Raw genomic sequence first — 26,462 nt, 5'->3', positions numbered from 1 at the left:
ATTTTATTCAGTGTGTGCTTGTGTGCAAGATTCCAATCAGATCCTAGAGAATCTCATATGACTGCTGTCAAGAGAATCTTCAGGTATTTGAAGGGAACAACTAATCTTGGACTCCTTTATAGGAAATCCTTAGATTATAAGCTAATTGGATTCTGTGATGCTGATTATGCTGGTGATAGGATTGAAAGAAAATCAACCAGTGGCAATTGTCAATTTCTGGGTGATAATCTTATATCCTGGGCTAGCAAAAGACAAACAACTATTGCTATGTCTACAGCAGAAGCAGAATACATTTCAGCTGCAAGTTGTTGTACACAACTACTTTGGATGAAACATCAGTTGGAAGATTATCAGATAACTGCTAACAGTATTCCCATTTATTGTGATAATACTGCTGCTATTTGTTTGTCTAAAAATCCAATTTTGCATTCAAGAGCTAAGCACATTGAAATCAAACACCATTTTATCAGAGATTATGTTCAAAAAGGAATTTTAGATATACAATTCATTGATACTGAAAATCAATGGGCTGATATATTTACTAAGCCTTTAACTGTTGAAAGATTTGATTTTATAAAGAAAAATTTGAACATGCACTTCGTGTCTGATTAAATGTTTGCTTGCTCCTGAATAGGATTTTAGGTTCTGAAGTTAGTTCAGAAGCGGTAGTCCATCAGAAGCTCTTTATTGAGGTTCTGAGGAAAACTCGCTTCTGATGATGACATCAGCATCTGAAGTCCAGAAGCTGGATTTGTTGCTTCTGAATAGTTGAATTAGTGGAAACGTTGGGAGTTACTTTTTAAAGTAACTTCTGGCCCACTAACTTGGTAGTTACTCTGTAAACTTCTTACGTGGCCTGTATGTGTTGGTGTATAACTAAAAAGGGCAATGATGATTTAATAGCTTTGAAAGTACTTTTCACGCGCCCCCAATTTTGTCATTAATGTTATGTTTGTTTGTCTCTTTTGAATTGCAATCGTTTTACTTTTAACACTTTGTCAATTCACACACTACTCACTCACAACCAACACATTTGCTCTCAAACCTTTTGTGAAGTAAGCGCATTCTCTCAACCTTAGAACCCTAAAAATCTTCATCTTCTTCAAATCTTCGTTAATCATCAAATGGCTTCATCAAGCTCGCAACGAGAAGATTCAGTGTCTACTTCACGAATGGTCCCTGAATATGACTACAGAGGAAGAAGCATGAAATTGGAAGAATGGGATTTGCAGGTTCAGATAGAGAATCCAGTGGACTTTGATTCTCTGAATTTTCATAGGTGTTCAATCAGAAGCTACTATGAAGAGCAAGGACTCATGGATTATTTCAGAATGTTGAATGGACCAACATATGAAGCTCTGGTTAGACACTTCTGGGTAAGAGCAAAATTTTACAACAAAGCGGCATCCTTATCTGAGGAAAGTCAAATGGTGCTAATGTATCCTGAATTAGAAGGGAAAACAAGAGAAGAAATGGGTCTTGCGCCATTTGTTGAAGATGAAATCAGGTCCAGCATCTGTGGTATTCCAATAAGAATTGCACAATGGCACATAGAGTATGTTCTCAAGGCTGCAGCCTCTGGATACTACTCTGGAATTGATCTTTCAGATGCTGCTGAAAAACGCATTTGGAAAAAGCAAGTCAACTTGGTGATTTACAATTCTGAGAAGGAGAAGAAATATGCTGAATTGAGCATGGAAACCAAGATGCTTCTGAAGATTCAGAATGAGACCCTGTTTCCAAGTGGTGACTGTGTGAAGCCAAATCTAGCTCAGAAGGTCCTTCTCCAGCACTTCATCAAGAAGGAAAAAGTGAATGTGCCCAAATACGTGTTCAAGTACTTGGTAGAGTGTTTGAAGCAGAGTCAGCTACTGGATAAACCCTGGGTTCCTTATGGAAGACTCCTCTCAGAGATATTCTATCAAGGAGGTATCTTGAACAGTCTCAGTCAATCTCAAGGCTTCACAGATCAGCTACTTGACACAAAAACTGGAAAATTCATTAATGCTCATACTCTATTGAATATGAAGCTAATCAGTGAAGTCACCAAACTTCAAACTGATTTAAGTGAATCACTTGTTATGTCTGATCTTATGAAGGACTTTCCACCCATCTGCAAGAAGGATCCCATTGAAGTGCAATTGTACTATATCAAGGAACATTTTGAGGCAACCAATGAGAGAATCAGATTGGAAGATATTCCAGAGGAAATGTATGGTGGTGCTCTGCCACGAGCCAGAGGCAGAAAGTCAAAAAGGAAGATGACTGCAGAGCAATATCTAGAGGTTGAACAACCTGCTAAAAAGGCAAAAGTTGCTGCTGACAAGCTCAAAATTGGTAGTTCATCAGTACCTTCTATTGAAGAAGCCATTGAAGACATGGACTCCAGGATGATCATGGGTGTTGACATTTTTCTTGATCAACCTGCTATACCAAAGAGGAAGAGAAAGCCAGCCTTGAGGAGAACCAAGGATTTTCCTCATATCACCTTAAGGGCTCAAGCTGCTTCTGATTTGAAGTTAAAAGAGTTACAAGAGAAGAAAGCAGCCGCTGAAAAAGTTCTGGAAATTGCTGCTGAGCTACGAGAGTCTGTAGTTTCAGAAGCCAAGCAACTGTTGCAGATGTCCAGTGAATCTGCTAAAGAGGATTCTGATCCTGAACCAGAAAAGGTAATTAATATATCATCAGATTCCGCATCCACATCATTATCAGATTCTGATGATTCTGATGATGATGTACCCCTAGCTCAACTTTTTCAAAAACCAGTAAAAAACCAATCAACATCAACCAAAACCAACGATAAGCCCTCTTCGTCAACTTCTTATGAACCAGTTGGCCACATAATTAATGAGAAGTTAGCTGAACTGGCTGAGCAGAGAGAAAGAGTCATTGATTCTATCTTTCGCCTTAACCCTCAACCCCTTTGCATTCAACCTCTCAACATGATTCCTCCTGAAAATGTTGAGTCCACCTCAGAAAAAGCCTCTGAAACAACTCCAGAAGCAACTGCTTCTGAAAACGTTGATTCAGAAAACCCCCATCAACAAACACCTGAACCACAAAAACCCACAACACCCCCACTATCACCAATAGCCATCATTGACCCCCAACTCAACAATCAAACAACAACTTCACCACAACAACCACCAACTGAAACTGAAATTCAACCTTTACCTGAACAATCCCCAGAACCAACTCCCATGGATGTTGACATCTCTCTAGTCAACATTCAAGCCTCAACCTCCACCACACACATTGTTTCTGACCAGCCCTCATCTTCTAACACACAAACACTCCTTACCATTCCAGTTCCTAACCCTATTCAAGATTTAGAAATCAGTGATTCTGATCTTGAAATCCTTGAACATCCACCCACAAACATCCTGGAATCTGGATATATCAATTCTGAGCTTCTGACAATCTTGAGTCAGATGCACAATCTGGTGGATCAAAGGAGGACAATTGATCTCACAGGTGCATATGAAGACTCCTGGGCATCTCTTCAGAACAAGGCAACTGAGCTAATTGAAAGCATAAGGGCTAAGTGCATCAGAGTCAAGCAAGCTTCAGTCAGAAGGGTAATGGAGCATGTGAATCAGAGTCTGAGAGTAAGAAGCTCTACACTGCTCCTGGCAAACCAGCCTTTCTTCTTTGAAACGGATTACTTGACCAGAGAAGCAAGGCTGTGTAAGCTTCTGAAGAAACAGATGGCACAGCAGCAGCAAGAAGCTAGAGAAAGGGAACAAGCTCTTCTTTAGAGGCAACAACAACTTGAAGAATTGTTGAAGAAGAAGATTGAAGAAATGGAAGAGATGAAGAAACAACAACAAACCAACCCTTAGTTGCACACCCTTGTGTTTTTCTTTGTTTGTTGTTTGTTTTATTTTCTTAGTCCTTGCTTCTGAAATCATCTTGTCTTATTTCTTTTGCTTCTGAATGCTTACTGATTCTGACTGTTTAGCTGCTTCTGACAATTGAATATACATGATTTTTGCTCTGATTTATTTAGTTCATTGCTTAGTATACTCTCTCACGTTTGAGTTTTTTTTCTCATATCTTTTTGTCTTTTGTGTTTAGATTTATTTTAATTTTTTTTGATAATGACAAAAGGGGGAGTATATGTGACAAGTATTTAAAGGCTCTGAGCCCCATTAATGGCATTTGAAATTTTTGAAAAACTTCTATCTTTTTACCTTATTGGTATAAGCTATGAATGAACGAAGGAGTATCAAAATTCAAGTAAAGTTAATTGAACCATTCTTCTTATCTATAAGTTAATTCTTTCATTGATTCAATTTTGCTTTTAAGCTCTGATAATATTATTGCGCGAAAAATGAATTTAATTAACCTGGATAGAACTTAGGGGGAGCTTACAAACCTCACCTTAAAGACTATCAGACTCAGGGGGAGTTTGAGCTTACAAACCTCAGAGTCTGAGCTTACAAACCTCAGAACCCCAAAGTCAACTTGTTAATTAGATTAACAACAATTGATCAATTTTAAATACTTTTGTTTGTCATCATCAAAAAGGGGGAGATTGTTGGAACAAAATTTGTTTAACAATAAACCTTAAAGAGTTTTGATGATAACAAGGTATTAAAAATTGTAAATTGGACTAGCTAATATTTGTTCAAGTGTACAGGACCATAATTATAAAGTTACATCATCATTGGTTCTGAATGAGCAAATAAAGAGCTATGGAAACAACAAAAATTTGAAGCTTGGACGCTCCTGAAGGCAACTTGCTCCTGAAGAAAAAGCGCTCCTGAAGTCAGGCTGCTCCTGAAGAAATAGCGCTCCTGAAGTAAGCCGCTCCTGAAGAATAGTGCTCCTGAAGACAAGAGGTCCAGAAGTCACATCATCAGAAGCTGCATCATCAGAAGCTGCAGAAGTCATCTCATCAGAAGCTGCATCATCAGAAGCTGCATCATCAGAAGCTGCATCATCAGAAGCTGCCTCATCAGAAGCCATTTCACCAGAAGCTGAATATCAACTGGATTTGCAAAGAATCAAGAATTGAAGAATCATCAATGCAAAAGCTGTCTATTGGATTCGAAAACACAAACAAAGGATTAGTGGAGTTTGCAACGGTCATTTCAAAGGTGTTTGAAGGTGTGTGTTTGCAATTTGGACGAAAGCGTTGACATTGTACTTTGTACGAATTGTACAACCACGTTCTCCACTACTCTGTTTTGTGTCTGCGCTTCAAGACAAGAAAACAGCTCCAGAATACGGTTTCGCCTGCATAGATGTTCCTTTGGATAAGGAATGGATTTCAAATTTGTTCTTCATAGGACAACAACCAAATCAGGCAAAAGATCATTGGTGAAAGATCAAGCTTCAACAACGACTCTTTGGTGTGCTGGCAATTTCACAACGTCTCTTTCACACCTCTATATAAAGGAGTGAAGACCTAGAGAATTGGTAATGCAAGAACGCTGAACGAAAGACTCACAAGATTTTCACAAGTACCAAACCTCTGCTGAAATTGTTCTGCATTCACTTAGAATTTCTGTGTCTCAAAGTCATATCTTAGAAATTCTTAAGTCCATTGAGTCTGTATCTGATTTGTATTGTGAGCACCTCTGATTGTATATCAAGTGTTCAACCTTAAACAATTTTCTGTGTAATTTTGTTTAGTTAGGAAGTCTCTTGCAGTTGTGCTTGAGCAGGAAGTCTCTTGATTGTGTTCTTGAGCAAAGGAAGTCTCTTGCTTGTGTGCTTGAGCATTGGAAGTCTCTTGCTTGTGTGCTTGAGCATTTGTAATCAGATATTACTCATAGTGAAATCTCCTTGGAAGTGCAAGGGGGACTGGACTACTTCCGGATTGTGGAAGGAACCAGTATAATTGCTTTGTGTCGTTCTTCTTCTCTCTCTGTTTTATTCCGCTGCATTTAGATTCTGATTATCACTTCAGAAGCTGACTTGCTTAGCTTCTGATCAGTGTGTTCAGTTTTTAGGAGAAACGAAGAATTTTTCTAAAACACAATTCAACCCCCCCTTCTTGTGTTTTTCTCACCTTCAAGCTCTCCATTGAAGAAGCTTTAAGGTGGATTATGTCGTTCGCATGTTCCAACTAATTACTTAATAATACCGAAGAGAAATTAGTCAATCTAAATTGACATCGAAGAGAATCGAATCTGAGACCTTGAGCAGAAGCACATTCTCATATCCCAAGCCAATATCATCAGACCAACTCAAATGAGTTCTTTTTATCAACGTGTATAAATAAATTATTCTTTCATCTTAAGAAAACTTGAAATCAATTTTATCAATTTTAATAAGTTAGTGATGAAAAATGGTGACAAAAAAGAAAAGAAAATTAGAAAAAAGCAAAAGAAAGAAGTAGATATCATTCTTAATTAACTAATTCTAATGTAGCAATGTAGTAAAAAAAAGCATTATTCCATGGAAAGAAAAAGGAAAAAACTTTACTAAACACACACATGACCAACCAAACATACTAAGCACTTTTGTCAACAAAAACAAAACATGCTAACAACAGCACAAATTCCCATGCAGCAATCAACGGATGAGATGAACTTTAACTAGATCAAACGGTTAACATGAAGTATAAATTCCTTAATCAACTCACGGATTTCAATGTTTCACTTTCGGACCAAATGTGGAGCCCACAAACAGTACAGTCTACTGAGTGCAAGCAGCTGCTGCCCTTCTTACAAAGGCGGGAACCTAAAGAAGTATATGGCCCTTTGCTATCATCAGACCAGATGAGACTGTCATGATGAGAGAGAAACTTATAAAAAAAAGTAGTTTTTATATTTTTTAACTTAAGAAAAATAACATTAATAATTTGAAGTTTGATCAGAAATAAATAAAGTTTAACTAAAAATTATTTATTTAAAAATTAAATTCAAATTTTCTTATCACTTGAACTCCCAACCACTTAACTCATAAAATTAGTTTTGGTTTTTGAGTGAAAGCTCAAATAAGTCCTTTGTCATTTTCTCGTAATCCAATTTACTTATTGATAAAAATAATAATAATATCAATGAGTGTATTCAATATGCATCGAAAATTGGAATATTAAGTTTTTTAATGAAAAGTTTTTAATTGAGTATGCTTAAAGAGCGCCCTTAGAACACTCGTTAACAAAACCATATTTAAATTAATCTCATAATATTTTTATAAGAAATTTTTTATTTTTTATTTATTATAACATAGAGATTAATTCGGTCCTTACAAAATTAATACTTAAATTAATCATATTTTTATACTAAAGATAAATTAATCTCTCTATTATAAATTAATATATGATATGTTTTCTTGAGCTTACCTCAGTTGGTAGAACAACATAATTTATGCCGGGAAAGAGGTTCGAACCTCTGACACCCCACTTCTCCACAATTAAAATGTGTGAACTCCAGCCACTGGACTACTTGACAAAATAAAAATTAATCTATGATATTTACAAAGACTAATTTATCTTTAATATAAAAATATTGTAGATTAATTTAAATATTATATTTTATCAATGATTAAATTGTGTCACAAGAAAAATGCAAAGATATTCACTCTTGATTTTTCAGAGAGAGAAACAAGTTTCACAAAAAACAAACACAATCATTCATTTTTCACTATAGTACATGTTTTGTGTGTGTGTTTGAGGCTTTCACTGTTAGTTAGCACATAGCTTCAAACTCAAATGACATTGTAGGTTCTGAAGAGGGTTTATGTTTGTTCTTGTTTCTTCATTTCTTCACTATACACTTTGCACCCTTTAATCTCTTTTCAACTTTTTGACTTTCTGTTTTGTTTCCAACTAAAAAAGGTTGCAACTTTGTTTCTGGGTCTTGTTGCTTTTGCTTGGTTTTGTTAAACCTTGAAGTAGTTTTTTTGTTCTTGTTTTTCACTTTTGGAAGTTCAAATTCTTGTTCTCATTAGTGTAAAGTTGGAATATTTATGTGTGAGAGAAGAGAATAAAATGATGGGGTTTTGTAGAAAATGATAAGGATTCTTTTATGAAAGCTTTCTTGTGAAGATTTTGGTTTGAAAAATGAAAAGTTTGTGGAATATGCTTATGCTTATTCTTTATGCTTATACTGTTTTTAATAACCCATTTTAGTGTAGAGTGTAAAAATTAAGCCTTTTGTAGTTATATGAATTTGTTTTCAAGTTGTGTTTTTGTGGTGATGCAATTTTCATATGGGGTTGATTTGTGGATGTGGTTTTGTTTTTTGTGTTTTGATGTTTAAGAAAAGACACAATCCTTTTTCACTTGCAAGGAAATTTTTGTCTTTTCAGCCATTTGTTCTTCTTCTGTTCTTGTTTAGTTTGCATCATGACACTGTGCAATGCCAAGGAAGATTGAGTAAGCACTTATCTTCTGAGCCTTCATCATCAACATCAGAGTATAAGGATGGTCCTAGGAAGATTATTGTTAGCATAGTTTTAGGAGCTGTTACTGGATTAATTGGTTCTGTTCTCTTTGCATTCGTGATTCGATGTGTTGTTCGATATTTAAACCGTACACCAATCCTCAAAGGACCTGTGATATTTTCTCCGAAAATTGCCTCAAAGACACTCCAAGTAGCTTTGACAAAAGAAAACAATATGCTTGGTTCAAGTCCAAATGGGAAATACTACAAAACTGTTCTTGAAAATGGTCTTATAATTGCAGTTAAAAGGCTAACACCCTTTGACAGCAATTCGCCGGAGAGTAGGAAAAAGTCGGTGAAGAGGCAAATACAAATGGAGCTAGAGCTTCTTGCTAGTTTAAGACATAGGAATTTGATGAGTTTAAGGGCTTATATTCGCGAAAATGATGGATTCTCATTGGTTTATGATTATGTATCGACCGGTAGTCTTGCAGATGTGATGAATAGAGTGAGGGAAAATGAGTTGCAGATTGGTTGGGAAGCTAGATTAAGGATTGCTGTTGGTGTGGTGAAAGGTCTTCAGTATCTTCACTTCACTTGTGTGCCTCAGATTTTGCATTTCAATTTGAAGCCTACAAATGTGATGTTGGATGCCGAGTTTGAACCTAGATTGGCAGATTATGGATTGGCTAAACTTCTACCAAACTTAGATAGAGGGATTTCTGTCAACACTCCTCCTGAATGTTCCCATAATTGCAGGTAAAGGCAAAAAGGATTTTGATCAAAACTTATTTACTATGTAGCACCGACACTTCAAATTGAATTTCGATGTCTGACACCGACACATGTGATTATATTCAATTACATCCATTTATTATGTAGCACCAACATTTCAGATTGAACATGTGTCAGGTGTCTGATACCTGATACCGACACATTTCATTACATTCAATTACTTTCATTTTCAAATTATAAGCAGTGTTGATGATCGGTGTCAATGTTGTATCCAATGTTCGTTTTTGTGCCGGTGCTTCCTAGCTTATTTAATGATGTTTTGAATTTGGTCTATTTCTTTTTTCAACACCAAATGAGTTCATTGATGTTAGGCATTTGTTTGACTAGTTACACCTTTTAAGGTCAACATTTCATTGGTGGGATTTTCCTTATGGAATACCTAATCAAAGATTCATTTTGTGAAATATAATCAGTATTTTGGATTTTCATGATGTCATTTGCTATGGTCATTGTTTGATAACAACTTTGTAAACCCGACAATATTTCTTTTACCTGTATGCAATAGTTCATGTGTCAAGTTTTTTGACTTTAGGCACTCACTGTGGTCCATATGAATATAGTTCACAATTCACACACTGTATAATTAACTTAGATTGGTGAATCATACATAAAACCTACCATAGAACAATAATCATTGTAATCAACAAAGGTTTGTTCCCAATTTAACTTGTTATATTTCCTGTTGTTTTATTGGTGTGTGTCCTTGGAAGAGTGAATCACCAATTCAATCCCAGGATGTAGAACTTGAACATTTTATTCCCTGAAATTTACGAAATTTCTAAATGATGCTATTGAGATTAAACTGTGTGTTCTGAAAATTCAGCAGGTACACAGAAAAAAGTGACATATTCAGTTTTGGGATGATACTAGGTGTTTTATTAACTGGTAAGGATCCTACAGATCCATTCTTCGGAGAAGTGTCCAGAGGTGGAAGTTTGGGATGTTGGCTACGACACTTGAAGCAAGCCGGCGAGGAACGAGAAGCTCTAGATAAGAGTATTTTGGGAGAACAAGGTGAAGAAGATGAGATGCTAATGGCTGTTGGGATAGCTGCTGCTTGCTTATCTGATATGCCTGCTGACAGACCATCTAGTGATGAGCTTGTTCACATGCTAACACAACTCAATAGTTTTTGAACCAAACCTTCATTTTTCCCTTCTTTAGATGTTGTTTTTTGTTCTCACCCTTTTCTATAACATTATGTTAGGGGTTTTTGGTTGGCCATGATTCTAGTGTAATTCATTGCTTTGGTTTTGCATGATCTTGGTTTTGATGGTGTGGTTGATATTTTCTCTCATTTTTTTGATCTGGTTTTGCAGTGTAAGTGGATGTCTTTTTGGTGATGCTAATACATATTATCATGATTGTAAATCACTAGTGATGTTAACAAGTATATTGCTTCCTTAGGCAGTACTAGTTATTGAATCATAAGATGAACATGCCATGGAAGTTGTTGACATGTATATATTTTCCTGAAAAAAAATTTGAACATTTTTGCGTCTTGATTTGCATTGCCTAAACTGTGGCATTTCACTAATGGTCCAAAATGATGGTCCAAGTTAGTGTGCTTTATACAAGAGGTCAAAAATAGTTATGGCACAAAGATAAAGAGCTATAATGTTAGTAAAATGGCTGTAGGAATAGTTCATATGTTAATTCTTTTCATTTCCATTTTTCATGTCCTCTTTTTTTTTTTTTTTTACATTGTCTAAGCTCACTTATTGACGCAGAACGGAAGCAAGGGTTTAGCAAACGCTAAACCTAAAAGATAAACAAACAGGTTGCAAGTGACAAATCTATCAAATAAGGGTTTTTCGAAATCCACTAGAATTGAGAGAAAAACCTCGAATATTTTTTATTGAATGAAAAGTGTCTCTTAGGTTGGATAAGTTCTGTTTAAATACTAAAAGAAATAACAAACATGTATGGGCCGAAAAATAACAAACCTAATTAAAATAGAAAATTCTAGTATATGCTAAAATATTAAAAGGCGGTTTCGAGCTTTCAGTCGACCTCATGAGGTCCGGTGCTTTCCAAAAAGGTATAATTCAGGTCATTCCGACACCGGATGCAAAATCTACACCATTCCGAGTGAACCTTTCTTGCGCGACACTTCGTCTTCGATCCGTGCCGCCAGTTTGTCTTCATCACTTATCAATGGACTTGTTTCAATGCTGACAGAAAATATAGGAAAGAAAACACAATGGAAAACGAACAATAAGCTGCTAGGAAATAATAAAGTTACAAATGAACCTAATTCCCCTCTTTTTGTTTTCCCTTGGTCCTGTAAGCTGAGTTAACATAATTAAGAGAAGACAGTTACTACACAATCACATGATGATGCTTTAAGAATGAAAGAAGTAAACTAAAAGGTATTGTAACAAGGAAAATTAGAGAACACATTTTTCCTTCTTTGCTTGAGCACTTCACAAAGTTATCTGCACTAAAAAAATGGTATGATTTCACAATCAAAGGAATCCAGTTCAGTCTGTAGAAACAATTTTAAAGAGGCTTCTTTGTAGATGTTAGTGTTCAACGAAGGACCTCAACAACACTAGTGATTTCATTCTCAAATGCAAAGCTTCATATGATATACTCTTTTGGTGGCCGCAAATTAAACGATGTTACCAGAAACATAGTCCAGCCGCCCACCTGAAATAAGCTTCAGATAATTCTAAGCACAATGTAGAGTCAATAATTTTTGCATTTTCAACAAAATTCAACAAGTTCATCGGTCATCAGCTGCTTCTCAAACTAGACCTTGTATGGCACATGGCTCATCAATCTCAGTTCTTTTACCAATCAATATGCTGTTAGGAACCCATGAATTGAGTGGAATAGAAAGAACACTTGAATGTGAAAATAAGAAAGAATATGAGAGAATCTCTCTTCCAAGGGTTCCCCTTTACAATAGAGTTGCTACTCTATTCACAATTTTACAATATTCAAAAGATGATCCCTTAAACTGTTAACCAAGAGAATGACCCAGTCATACAAACTAACAAAAAAACCTAACTAACTAACTCACAGTCACATAGTTCTCTTGACATACTTAGAACCACGAATTGGTTCGAGCAAATTCCCCTGTAATTCGTGGAAACCGGTGAACTGGCGAACCGATACAACCAGCAAACAAACAGCAAATACAAAAGCCCAATCCCCTAACTACTTTAACTACTCTTATATCCTAACATATGCACCAACGTTTAATTTCAGGTAAATGAGACGACTGAGTCTTTTATCAGTATCACCACTGTAAAATAAGATTTTGAATTTATTATGACGGCCACCATAGACAGACATGAATCATGATGGATGCATATACTTGTAGACCAATACTGGTATTCCCTGCAAAAAAAAAAAAAAATGAACATTTTGAAGACTAAACCTGAGATTAATCTGTCAGATAAGAAGAACTCAGTTCTTGAATGAACATCTGTAGCAAATTTTAGAATTGTGCTACCAAACTGCATCAAAGGAAACTTGTCTATTGTGGAAATAGTATTGGTCTACTAAGAAATTTACACATTATGAACCTGCTGGAAGGATTTCAAAAGAATACATTTCAGATCACGGTTAAACGTGAACACTTGTTTGCGAAAATGAAAATAACCGCATGCATCACACTACTTTTCACTAGCAAAAAATCCAAATTGAGAACTCCAACTGAATAATGTAACACTTATAAGCTCAAAAGTGATTAGAACTGATTAAGAGTCATTAATCAGATAATATGTGAATGTGAGCAATTTATTTTGCTGAACAATAACAGATGTTGACATGATAAACATATTCCCTTACAAAAACCAGATGAGAGCTCCAATAAGTGTCAACTTCAATTGCCAAAATGTCCAAAACCAAACAGTTGTCTCTTTTTAAATAGCACAGCATCATTTTGCTGAAGTTGGTCGGATATATAATTCGTTGTTAAGAAATAGAGTATACCTATAAATGTACAAAACTTATCAGTTTTCAGATATAGCGGAGAATAAAACTTACAGAATTGGCACATAGTATGTGAATGTGATTATATTTTCACCTAATAAATTACTGACTATAACCTGACCAAAATTAAAAAAAAAAAAACTACTCACTATAAAATTTCCATCAACTGGCACATAGTATGTGAATGTGATTATATTTTCACCTAATAAATTACTGACTATAACCTGACCAAAATTAAAAAAAAAAAACTACTCACTATAAAATTTCCATCAACTCACAACTAAGCTTACCCATCATGCCATCAATTTCAATCTAACTAGTAGCAGTAGTTGATGCTGCAACATGAATTCTGAGAATGTCACGGGGTTAATTAACTGCAAGAGGATGAGCAAAACACAATTTTCTTATTAGTATTAGATAATAGATATGTTTCCACAACTTCTTAATTAGAAACATCCTTAGTATGGAGATATAACAATGGTTTGGTTGCTAGGGTGGGGAAGTTAAGGAGCGGAGTGATAAGAAGTCGAGGTAATACTAACAATTACTAACAATACTAACATCGGTCGTATAAAAAAGAAACATCCCTAGTCGAAGGATCTAATCTTGTGTTGTTGTATCTACATGACTTGATGATATAATACTAGAAAGAAGAATGGGAAAATCATAGATCAAAAATAATTGCAACACCCAAGTTCATGCTTCATCTTAACAACATTGCTATAACAAAATAATCTATAAAGCAAAATTGGCAATATATACAATATGATTATGAATATTAAGCTAAAATTGAGCTACACTGGAATAGGTTAAACTTGAAAATCCTAATCCAATAGATTTGCAAAAAATGCATTGATACTTGGAAACAAACTAAACTAAAATCAACCTCAAAACGTTGATTGTTCGGGCTTCGGCAGAATCACGTTGAACCAACGTGATTTTAGAGTTTCGACAAAATCACAGTGATTTCGTTAAACTCACTGATGATCCAAACATGCGCTCGTTACCATCATTTGATTTTGGCATCCATATTGAAGACAAGATTTTTCATCTGAAACCACCAAAACAAGAAATAAGCAAAACCAAGACCAATCAAAACAAAAATCCAAACATGTTCATCTTGTCCTTCTCTTGACCTAATCTCAGCAATACCAAAACCCTCTCTTCCAGAATCACCCAACATCCCTTCATTTAAATGTCCATACAATACATACAATCTCCCTTTCTCTCCAACCGTCACCGACGTCGGAAACCGCTTAACATCAATCTCTTTTCTCTCATACACCACTCCTTCTGCCCAACTATCCATACTCTTCATTAACCATAATTTATTCATCGGCGAAACCGCCACCGCGGTATTGTCGTCGCGAACGACAATATCGTTGGCTCCGATGAGATTCTCGTTTAGTGATACAGTCCTTGACGTTCCGTCCACTGCATCTACCTTGAAAACTTTGCCTGTGCTCGATTGCACTACGAGAAGGTAGCCTTTTGAAACGTAGGTGATTCCGTTGAGACCTTGGAGATTGTTATCGTTCGCCGGAGAGGTGAATAGTGGAGATTTTGAGAAGATTGATGCGGTTCCGTCGGTGGTGATTTTCCAGATGAAGTTTCCGGCGGAGTTTGTTACGTATGCGTTGCCGGTGTGATCGACGGCGACGTCGTTGGCGGCGGAGAGGATGTAGAGTGTGGAAAGGCTGGATTCATCATCGGAGTCAGGGAGGAGAGAGATAAAGATGCGGCGGCGGGAGCGGAGGTCGTAGGCGGCGAGGGCGTTGAAAGGAGGGAGGGGAGAAGGGGAGTGAACGACGGCGAGGAGGCGGTTACGGTCGGAGTCAACGGCGAGGCCGAGGATAGAGGAATTGGAGGGGAGAGTGATGTCGGAGATGAAGGTTTCGACTACGCCGGCGTCGGAGACGGCGGTGATGATGCGGCGGCGGAGGGATCCGATGAGGAAATGTTGAGCGCGTGGGTCCCACGCGAGGGATTCTGGATAGAGGTTGGGGGAACGGAAGTTGATGACGTGTGCATCTCGACAGAGAATTGGGCTTGGGCCCAAGCCCAATATGAAGATGATTAAGGTGATTAAGGTGATGGTGGATTTGTGTGATGATGAGAATGAGATTAACATGGTGAATATTGATTAGAGAGTTTGAAATGTGATTATTATGGCAAGAATGTGAATTAGAAGATGAGGGTTAAGGTTAATTAGTGAGACATTGTTGGGATTGTGATTGTACTTTGTATGTGTAAGGTTGAAGGAGTGAAGAAGGAGAATGTGTAATCTAAAACCAACAAGTATACCACTTGAATATTGTAGGATTAATTAACTGAAAATTCTGATTCTGTTTACTAAATTAAGTAATTTAGGTGTTGACTGAGATTTATGTATCATTTACCTTGGTAACATTTATATACATCTTGTGTAAAAAATAAGAACATTTATACATCCATATACTAACAAATTTGAGGATGCATGCATAAATGATATCATGTAAATTTAAACTTATCCTATTTAGAGAATAAGAACTCAATGTTTTTTGTCAAGGAAGAAACTCAATGTAGTTATATAAAAATAAATTGAAAAAAAATCATATTATGATTTATGAATAATAAAATCATACAAATGACATGAGAAGTGATGGAAGATGGATGTGCAAGTGTCCCTAATTAGCATCATTTTAATTACAACTTGTTTCAAGCATGTTTTGACAAATGTGATAATAATTCAAAGTTTAATCGAAACCCATCACTAACTTGATGTTTGTTTTTATAAGAGGACTAAAAGGGTGTCACAATTAGGACTAGTTTGGTGATGATTTTGTATCTTTAAGCACAATATTTCTTTTGGGATCTTCTAGTCAGTTTTGGTAATCTTCACAAGAAAAAGATAAAACAAGGGCATAATAACATATTGTAAACAGCAATATACCCGTATGTTTCCAAGTTTTCTCACACAAAATTGAAAAGAGAACTAATGCAGATTTTTAGAAGCTACCTTCGTTACTTCAATCCACCATGATTTGGAACATGGTTACACCGTGTTTTCAAACATACACCAAGTTGCACAAGATAAAAGTATGACATTTAAACAAATACATACGGTGTTTATATTTTAATGTTCAAATAACCTAACTAACTCAAAATCAAAACTATAACTTGTAGACTAAGTTCATTCATCCATATCATCATCCGACTCACTAACTGACTTCTCAGAACTGCTTCCAACAGACTTGCTGGTTTTAACTGCCTTCTCAGAAGTGCTTCTAACAGACTTGCTGGTTTTAAAATCATTAACTGCCTTCCCAAAAGTGCTCCTAACATGCTTGCACATAAGCATCAGATCCTGACAACCATCTTTTAACACCTCACTTGCTGGATCCCCTACAGATACAGAGAGAGATGACCCATTCAATGGAAAATTACTGATGCAGCGACATTGAATTAGATATAAATCATACCACAAATACAACGAAAGTCTTTTCTCACTATGTGTGATCGATTAAATTGATCAAACAACGTCATAATAACATGCACAATGGTTTGGTTTGAGCTCACTCTTATTAACTACTATTTCACTATAAACTATCTGGTATTTCGTCCTTATTAGTGCTTCAGATTTGTAGAGCTTCTCCACACGTTTAAACCAACAAAAATGAAAATCTACCTATTTTATAAAGGAAGCTACTCCAATTTTCCTTTTAGAGTTCATTGTTGATCCAATTCACATATAATGAATAGCTATAAACCATAAAAGAGAACAAATTTAGAACATGGAAGTGCAACAGTGATTTATATGCAGAAAAGCCTACAAGTCCACCAGTCATGTAATTCACAATCCAGCACATACTTGTGGATGCTCAACCATTGCCTTTTAATATTTTTATCAAAAAAACAAAAATAAAATTGTATAATGAGTTTTAACTATTTAGTTATTCATCGATGTACCACCAAACCTACAATTCATTTCTATATGAACTTGATAAGAAAAGAAAAAAAGAAGATAAGAAAACTTCATTGGTTGAAGAGAATAGTAGGAACTGACTTTGCATTTTCTGTTCAACTAACGAAGTTTTCTTATCCTTTTTTTTTATTTTTATATTAGCATTGATAAGAAAACCTGTTTAGATAATTTAGAACATCAGAATTAACTAACTTAAAAAAGTTTGGCTTCTATTCAAAGCTAATAATAGGAATGGACTTTGCTTTGCTTGTTGTAAAAATAAAAAAATGGCTCAAATTATGTAAATTATCTTAAAACAAGTAACAAATACTGGTCAGCACAATAGAAAAGATTGTCTAGCAAAATATGAAATTGGAAGCTGAAGTACACAATCTTGTGATTGCGATATAAAAATGGAATTTTCGGTATTAGGCTCTGGAACAGATTTTCCAATTAAAGTTGCATTATATCCAACATGAGACAGCCTATGTTACCACTTACCAGTTGTCTGGACTCTGACATTAACACGGTTTTCTGATGGATGAGGGATGCTGTACCCACAAAATGTCACTCTTGGACTGCAAGACAACAACAATTCTCATCAGGATATATTGTGCTAAAAATGACAAGAATTAAGGAAGAAGAGGAAGAGGTTGGGCACAGAAAGAGAGAGATGAAAAAGCCAAGTTAAACAGACATTTATAATATGAGCTACAAAAACGAAAAATATTTCAAACTCTAGCTATATACCTCCAAAATGGCCAAAGTTTCCATGTTGGACATGTATCTAAGTCTAACATTGATACTCTTAGGATACATAGCTCAAAAGTATATGATTTTCTTCAATTATTAAAAAAAATTGTTTTTGGATACATTGTGGATGCAAAGTGGCATGGTTTTGAAAGAAAGAAACTCTTACCCCCCCCCCCGGTAAACAAAAAGAAGCCCCACAATCCACTTTGTTTTTTGTTATGACAACCAAGGTAGACAGAATCGAGATCATACGCAGGATCAAGAAAAGGGTCAAATATCATAAATAGTGAGATCTTAACACATATCATAAGATCCTACCAAATTCACGACATAAAAAAACTCCAAATCACCCCTCAAAAACAAATCATGGAATCCGAAGGATTGCCTCGGTAGGTGATTGTCTTCGACAGCTTTGTTTGTGTAGAGGTTTGTGGCTGTTTTTGAGTGTGTGGTGTGTTGGTAGCAAGGTAGTCAGGAACGAGTCCCAGCACGCAGGATCGCACGATCTTACGTGCCACAGCACCTCAACCGTGCTTCGACTTCACTCTGGTTCGGTTTTGCTCTGTTTCCCCTTTTTTTGCCATTTTCCCTCTGTTTTCTCTGTTTTTTGCCATTTTCCCTCTGGTTCCTCTGTTTTCCCTATATATTTCTCTCAATTCTATCGACAACCTATCGATCCTACTTACGAACCGTGTTACGTTACGTCCCTCGTGTTTACGTTCCTACACTGGCCAATCGAACCTACGTAGGAACTCGTTCCTGACTACATGGGTTGGTAGTGTCTCGGCTTGCTGCGGTCAGGTCTCGTCCCTGATGGGAGTGATTTGGCGATTTGGCTGCGGTTGGCTTGTTTTAAGTTCAGGGGGGCTCTGTTTCAGTGCAAAGCTGTGCTGTTTTTTGACGTTTTTCAGCTGCTGTTTTGGTCTGAGTCTTTTGGCCTACCAGTTTTTTCTTTTCTTCCCCGTATTCTGGCTTAGGGTTGATGGCCAGGCGGGTGTTTCGGCCAATTTGGGTGTATTTTCTTTATTTTGGTGGTTGAGTGTTCCATATATATGTCGCACTTGTGTATTTCTCGTTGCGAGCGGCCCGTGTGTCTTGCACGGGCAAAATGCCACAGCTAAAAACTCCAAATAAGCAAAACAACACAGCAGATTACAAAACAAAAGGAATGAGTAGAATAAATACAATTGCCTCGCACGTGTTAGTGTCACATTTTTAATATAAAAATGTGAGATTATTAATGGGTTAGTGTTCCTTGTGCAAGGTGCACAGAAGCATCGTTAAAATATGTACTTTTAAACAGAAACTCTTGAATTTTAGTTAAGATCACAAGTATCTTTTGTAAAATGTGATGATTATAGTTATACCTTAATGAGGAATGATGAACGTCTCTTTCATCACAAGTATTCTACATCTATACCAGTTTTTTTAAATAAAATTTTGCTATGGTGGATTCTAGGAAGTGACGTATGTTATTGCACCTGTGAAATACTATATATCTAGGCTTCATAGAACTCCAGTAACAAAAATCAGAAATGCAAACAGAATTATTAATTATGCAGAATAAAAGTAATATAAAAACAAGCTTCTTGTCTTAATGGCAGGTTGATATCTCTCCCTGAGGGATGAGAGGCAGGGGGGGCTCTGTCAATCAATCAGTTTGGCAATAAAAAGGATAAAGCTCAATTCATGTTTATTTCATACACAGTTGTTTTCTTTTGTTGAGAATCATTCCCTACTTTTAAGTAGTTTGATCATTTTATGGCTAATGCCTAATAATAAACTGAAATTGATGGTAGCTGCAAGGTTATCTTCTGGCTCCAAAACTGCTAGACTATTTATGAGATAATAATAGATTAATAGTATTGTCGATTGCAGAAAATAATGGTTTGTTAATATTAGTGTATCACCATGAGAATTACGCTATCTAAGGAACCATGTGGCCTCCCTAGATGAAGGGGCAACCCCGCCCACTTGGTCAGGACATGTCATACTTCGATTAAAGCCTTCCACATGAAACACATGGGAAGGCTTTAACTAAGTCTAAGAAAGGTGGTGTAGCGGGATACCTCATGGTCCCCGCTAACTAGCCCACTACTCTCCACAACTCCCCACTCATTGACCCACTACCTCTAGAAATAAGAGGTTTCATGCCCCAATAATAATACATGAATTATGCTTCCCTGCATTGCCTATATACAAAGAGAACAACGTAGCTCTGATTCCTTAAGCCTTTTAAGGATCCGTAGGACCAGGGGTCCTCCCTGTCAAGCTAGAATAACAACGCCCCACATGTCAGCTCAACGCCGGCGACTTCCCATCAACCTTAAGAGCACCCCCTTTTGCATCGCCATGGCAGGGAGGGTCTCCGGGAAAGAACAATTAAGGCAATAATAAAAATTATGCTACACTCCAGTGTGAAAATACTCCGCACTAAACAGTGTATAGTGTAGTATTGTGGAACAATGGCAATTTGTTCAGATTCCATTACACTATAGCCGCTAATTGACAATACTACATAGAGAGTTCAAGCACATAAACTGCAATCCTGAGTTTCTCATTATATCACTTGTTATCTCCAGAATTAATTTTCAGGTTTTGAGAAATATCTCAATTAACTTAATATTTCATTACCTGTCCTATGATGATAAATGAAACAACAAAGAGATACTTAAAAGCATAACAGTTAAACGAAAAGAAGAAAGAAAGTAACTAACTCTTGATTCAAGGTGAAGCGAACAGAATTAGCGAAAGTGTGATCTTCATCGACGAGAGAAAATGTTGATTTACTCAAATCAGAGTACGAACCATGCTCCATCGTCAATCAATCAAAGGAAAACCTGTTTCTGACGGCTTCAATCTAACCAAACTACCAAGGGCAAAGCAAAGCGGCAGGTTTTCTTGTTTTAGGGTTTTAATTCAATTTTCTTTTGATAACAGGGTTTTAGTTGGGTTTTTTTTTTTTTTTTATTAAATCCAGAGGGGTTTAATTTTATTTTATTTTTCATTTTTTATTCATGGAGAATTTCAATTGTATTCTATCCTTCTTTTCATTTTTTTGCAAAAAGAAAAGGTTTGGATATTTTTTCGTGTGTGTTCCTATCTGATTCAAAAGATTAATTTATACAATTACAATTGTATATAAAAGATATTTGGTCCACATACAAAAATATAGTTTCTCTAGTTCTTCTTCTTTTTTTTTTGGGGAAAAAAATATAGTTTCTCTGGTTTTTATTATAAACAAGAAAACAAATTTAAAATCAATCAATGCAATTGCTAGTTTGTAACTTTTTAGTATTTTTATAAATATACCTTCGTGGAAAATTGTAAAAGAATAATTGTATCTATTAATATTAAAAGTCCGTTTGTTATAGTTTTTTTAAGAAAAAAAAATCACTTATTTTAAAAAAATAATTACTTTAAAGAGTTTTGCATCCGTTTGTTACAGTTTTTTAAAAAAATCAGAATCTAAAAACAACTTCAAATAAGAAGCTGTTAAGAACAGCTTCTCAAAAAATAGATTTTTTTAGAGGAGAGAGAAAATATGGTTTAAAATATTGAACTAATTTTGTAACAAAAAATCGCTTTTGTATAGCTAAATCAAAACAAACTAAATTATCTGTTTAAAAATAGTTATTTTTATCACGGTAAACAAACGCAAAATAGATTCTGATTTTTCATAAAATTTCTAAAATATAATCTCTAAATTATTTTGTCAAAATTACTTTTATTTTAATCTGTAACAAACGGGCCCTAATTTTATAACAAAAAATCGCTTTTATATAGCTGAATCAAAACAAACTAAATTATCTGTTTAAAAATAGTTATTTTTATCACGATAAACTCAAAATAGATTCTGATTTTTCATAAAATCTCTAATATATAATCTCTAAATTATTTTGTCAAAATCACTTTTATTTTAATCCGTAACAAACGGGCCCTAAGAAGACAACATGGCTTGACTATATAAATAGCACCGCGGAGTTTAGAAACAAACTCTATGAAAACAAAGCACACATGAATATTACCTCAATAATTTTGGATTATTTATATTTTGGTCATTCAACAACCCAACGACATAGAAGGCGTTGATGTGGAAAAGAATCTTGTCACGTGGAATTTTTTATGACGGTTACAATTTATTTGTTTTTGCCTCAAATAAATTATTTTTCCCTAACATTAATTGAGGGCCTGAAATAAAGAAGAAAAAAAATCTTAGGAGCTAACATCAAAGTTCACTCAAATGTTACAAAACTAATTCATAAAAGTCTATGAACTCAATATTCATCGATCTTCAACCTAAAAATCCAGAAATTTCAACCTGTAATCTTTGTAAAACATGCTGCCAACACCTTAAACACCGACTTATTCAGGTAACCAATCAAAGAAATGGGTCGGAAGTCGCTCAAAGCTAAATGTGATTTTAACTTAGAAATCATAGTAGGACGAGCCTATTCCATAGATGCAAAATGTTCTTTAAAGAATCTCCATGTTTTCTCCCTCACCTATTGCACTCTTCCCACCCACCAGTTTCGTGTTCTCAATACCTTCATGACATTTACTTTTCCCCTAGATTTAGCACAACCATGAGAGAAACTTAAACTCATGTCACCTTTCTTTTGCCACCTCGATCTTGATCATTGGAAAGTAAGGGCATCCTTGCTTTTAAACAACATCCACAACTTTCCAAACAAACCTCATACATTTCTCAATCTCGCGGTCAAGATAGCCTAGTACTCACACCTCAAATCTAAGATATTAAATTCATTCATCAACTTTTGAAATTTTAATTTTGTTTCCTCATACACCTTTTTATTCCACTTCTTAATTATCTCATTCATCCCCTTAGGCCTTTCTTTTAAAATACCACCATTCAACCCGAAAAGGATGGTTCAGTCCATGTATCCTGAATTAACCCCCTAGACATCTTATTCTCGAACCAAACATTACCGAAATGAAACTTTTAGATAATCAATCTTTTGAATTGTAACGAATGAAAAGCGGTCAATGAACTAACACATCTCTTAATATAACCCATATTGTAGAATTTTACCAAGTATCAAGCCATTATTTTGAAATCAACACTCTATCTAGTCTACTCATTGTGACACCATTTGGATGCGCTTAGATAAAATGCCTCCCAAAAAGAGGTAGGTCAATAAATTTCATATGAGCCAAGAACTGATTGAACCACCATATATGATATTAAACTAAGTTGGATTCCCTTATTCAAACCTCTTCGCTCATCCAATCCAAACTTAACAAAATTAAAATATCCCACCGTACACCACTCTTCCCCACCAAATCCTCTTCTAAACTATATCAAGTGTGAAATACATAATTATGTACATAATTTCTGTCCTAATCATTTATCATTTTTCCTACCTTCACTCTATTAGTCTATTTTCATACCTTTTTTTTCTTGTTTGAGAGGAATGGATGCATGAAAGAATACAACAACTCCTTAAATGTCACTTTCAGATAGTTGTTTTGTTAATAATCAGGAAACAGCATGCGCAATATGTCCCTATCAATCACACCCACGTTAATGCACAAGTTGCCACCAATCATAGCCATTTCAAACACAAGTTGCTGCTATCTTATATTATTTATTTTCATTTACCTTTTTGTATTTGCAATGCACAAGTTGCTATCTTATTATTATCATTGAATTATGCTTTTTACCCAAACAGTTTTGCTCATTCCCAAAGTAAATGTTTATATTGCCTCTACGTGAGTTAACTTACGTCGTGTGATGTATTTCAAATCTCTCTCAAAGCAGAGCCTTATTTTGCCTCATTTTCAAACAACACTCAAATCTCTCTCAATTCTCACTCAAATTACCCAACTCCAAAATTCCTTCAACTTCAAATCAAACAACTCTCCAATAACAAGAACAAATAAGCTCTCACTTAAATTATGTTGGTATGATAGATTTTTTCACTTAATCTAGAATTTTTTAGGTTTAGTGTTTTGTTAAAATTTTATTTTTTTTGCAAGAAATGATAGAATGTTACATGCAAATGATTTATAGTGCTTAATTGTTATGATGTTTAGATGTTTGCATGATTATGTTAGATTTTTTACACTTAGATTAGATTTTTTTAGATTTAGGGTTTGTTTAAATTTTGATTTTTTTTGCAAGATATGATACAATGTTACATGCAAATGACTTATATTGCTTAATTATTTAGATGTTTGCATGTTTATGTTGTAGTTATCATTTTTTTGGGTTTATGTATAATTTGCACTCCAAGTGTTTGATGAAATGTTTGAATGAGTTTTTCATTGATTGTGTTTAATTTCTTATTGTGTAGATTTGAAGCAATGGCGGGGTGGATCGACGTTCATGCAGAATTCAACGACAGAGAACCTCAGAGGTTGAAGGTTCGGTGCCTTGGTGTAACGTTAAGAGGTCTCAAGGATTAACTGAATGAATTCAACCAAGGAGTCAACCCCAGAGACACAAGGAGGGTGGAATACGTTCGGTATAAACGTCCAACGCTTGACGAGGGGAGAGTATCATTCACTTGGGTGGAGTTAAAGAACGACGAAAACGTGAAGAACATGTTTTGGGAGCACAACATGTTCTAGTAGATCGATATGCGGGTAACGTTGCTGAGATCAACTGAAGATATTATCAACAGTCTGATTCCGCCAGAAGATCGTGATTAGGTAGGGAATGCACTTTCCAACTACAACAATTGTCTTCCTTTAAATGGGGTAGTTCAAACTTGCCAAACGGCGGGACTCCAACATTCGATCGGCATTCCCATTGTTCCTTTTAAAAAGATTAAATACTTGTTAGGTTGGTTTAAATGAAGGTATTGAAGTGTCAAGGTATTACTTCCTCTTTTCCTCACATTATCTCCTCCCACTCTCTCCCCCTCTTTCTCTTCTTTTTTGCTTCTATAGTCTTTAGGCTCTTTATACCCCTTTAGGTATATAGCAGTGGCTCTTGGGGGAATAATGGTCAGTCGAGTTGGGGAAAAAGACATCATCCCTTGAGGTAAAATTAGGTTTGCTTCCTTTTACTCCCAAAATCTTTTTACCGTGGGTAAGAAGAATCATCATGGGGGTATAAAAGGAACCAAATTTAAATTTACCTCAAGGGATCTTGATATCATTTTCCTCAACATGACTGATCACTATTTTCCCCAAGAGCTATTGCTATATACCGAAGAGGGTAAAAATAACTTTTACCCCAAGAGGGTAAAAATATATTAAGTAGATTAGTGAATTCAAATAAAATATATGTATTGCTTATTGTAATGTTTGAATGATATTAATAAAACGAGAGTTATATTTATTAATTTTGTTTTTTATTTGTATTTATATTTGCATTTATTTTATGTTTATGATTATGTATTGAATAAATAAATATTGAATAAATAAAATCGAATTTATTTTCTAATTTTGTATTTAATGAATAAATAAATTAGAATAAATATTGAAGTAGATAAAATCGAATTTATTTTCTAATTTCGAATTTATTTCAAGTGCATAAATAAATTAGAATATAGCAAATAAATAAATAAATTTCAAGTGCATAAATAAATTAGAATATAGCAAATAAATAATTTAGAATAAAGTGAACAATAGAATAAAGTAAATAAAATAATTTGAATATAGTAAATAAATTTTAAAAAAAGTAGTCACTATGCGCCACTTAACACAAGTGTGACTTAATTCACGCTGAGCTATAACGTGCGTGCGTGACTTAACTCATGTAAAGTATAAACTAGCGTGACTTAAGTCACGTAAGGGCATTTTGGACATTTACTTTGAGAATGAGCAAAACAGTTTGGGTAAAGAGCAGAATTCATTATCATTTACCTTTTGTATTTGTAATAGGGTAAAAATCTTAGTTAAAAAGGTGAATGTTCAACCTTATATAATTGAGACTCATATATATCTAATGTTTTAAAGTTTTATATTAAGATGTGAAGTTCAACTAATTTATTTGATTCTTCATTGTCCATTGTGATATTCTTCAACGCCCTCGTAACCAAATGTACATTTTTTTTTTTTTGAAGAAGCTAAATAGCCCACCTAAATTGGCACCGGCAAAACACTTTGGGTAAAGAGCAGAATTCATTATCATTTACCTTTTGTATTTGTAATAGGGTAAGAATCTTAGTTAAAAAGGTGAATGTTCAACCTTATATAATTGAGACTCATATATATCTAATATATATCTAATGTTTTAAAGTTTTAAATTAAGATGTGAAGTTCAACATATATCTAATGTTTTAAAGTTTTAAATTAAGATGTGAAAGTTCAACTAATTTATTTGATTCTTCATTGTCCATTGTGATATTCTTCAACGCCCTCGTAACCAAATGTACATTTCTTTTTTTTTGAAGAAGCTAAATAACCCACCTAAATTGGCACCGGAGAGAATCGAACCTGAGACTTTGCGGATGAGCACACTCCCCAGACCCAAGCCAATACCACTAGGCCAACCCAAGTGGGTTTCCAAATGTACATTTCATTAACTTTTTTTTATGAACGCATTTCATTAACTTGAATGCACCCCTAAAAAAAATACTTGAACACACAAAATTCAAGCAATTATGGAATTCTTTAGTTTGTAAGACATGCCGACATGGTGAATCATGTTGACTACATTATTTGTTTGCGTTTTGTTGCAACTTAATTATTTTTAGGATCCTGCTAACCGGTGC

The 26,462-nt window shown here is 35.1% G+C and overlaps 3 protein-coding genes across 4 annotated transcripts; 1 reads left to right on the top strand and 2 right to left on the bottom strand.

Moving 5' to 3' along the window:
• Window positions 1-7,635: 7,635 nt before the first annotated feature.
• On the top strand, window positions 7,636-10,508 carry CRN (Protein kinase superfamily protein). 2 transcript variants are annotated; one of them, XM_085722669.1, is made up of 2 exons: window positions 7,636-9,098; window positions 9,961-10,508. In XM_085722669.1, exons 1-2 carry the CDS (start codon window positions 8,167-8,169, stop codon window positions 10,268-10,270), a joined length of 1,242 nt encoding a protein of 413 aa, XP_085578795.1. In that variant the 5' UTR covers window positions 7,636-8,166; the 3' UTR covers window positions 10,271-10,508. The 2 variants fall into 2 exon arrangements, with proteins under 2 accessions (XP_085578795.1, XP_085578794.1); XM_085722668.1 differs by having other exon boundaries at window positions 9,958-10,508.
• A 576-nt stretch (window positions 10,509-11,084) lies between these two features.
• Window positions 11,085-15,505, bottom strand: LOC146904796 (uncharacterized). The gene is made up of 3 exons (XM_085722666.1): window positions 13,966-15,505; window positions 13,370-13,453; window positions 11,085-12,482 (listed from the first exon to the last, which is right to left on the bottom strand). The coding sequence occupies exon 1, from the start codon at window positions 15,208-15,210 to the stop codon at window positions 14,089-14,091; it is 1,122 nt and encodes a 373-aa protein (XP_085578792.1). The 5' UTR covers window positions 15,211-15,505; the 3' UTR covers window positions 11,085-12,482; window positions 13,370-13,453; window positions 13,966-14,088.
• A 536-nt stretch (window positions 15,506-16,041) lies between these two features.
• RPC14 (RNApolymerase 14 kDa subunit) lies at window positions 16,042-20,880 on the bottom strand. The gene is made up of 3 exons (XM_085722667.1): window positions 20,493-20,880; window positions 17,524-17,600; window positions 16,042-16,463 (listed from the first exon to the last, which is right to left on the bottom strand). The coding sequence occupies exons 1-3, from the start codon at window positions 20,591-20,593 to the stop codon at window positions 16,252-16,254; spliced, it is 390 nt and encodes a 129-aa protein (XP_085578793.1). The 5' UTR covers window positions 20,594-20,880; the 3' UTR covers window positions 16,042-16,251.
• Window positions 20,881-26,462: the final 5,582 nt, after the last annotated feature.

The sequence above is a fragment of the Medicago sativa genome, chromosome 7 (assembly GCF_051527215.1).
Source record: "Medicago sativa cultivar Bolivia chromosome 7, Bolivia_mono, whole genome shotgun sequence".
NCBI lineage: Eukaryota > Viridiplantae > Streptophyta > Magnoliopsida > Fabales > Fabaceae > Medicago > Medicago sativa.
Note: the sequence above shows the minus strand (reverse complement) of the source record. Positions and strands in the feature narration are given on the sequence as shown.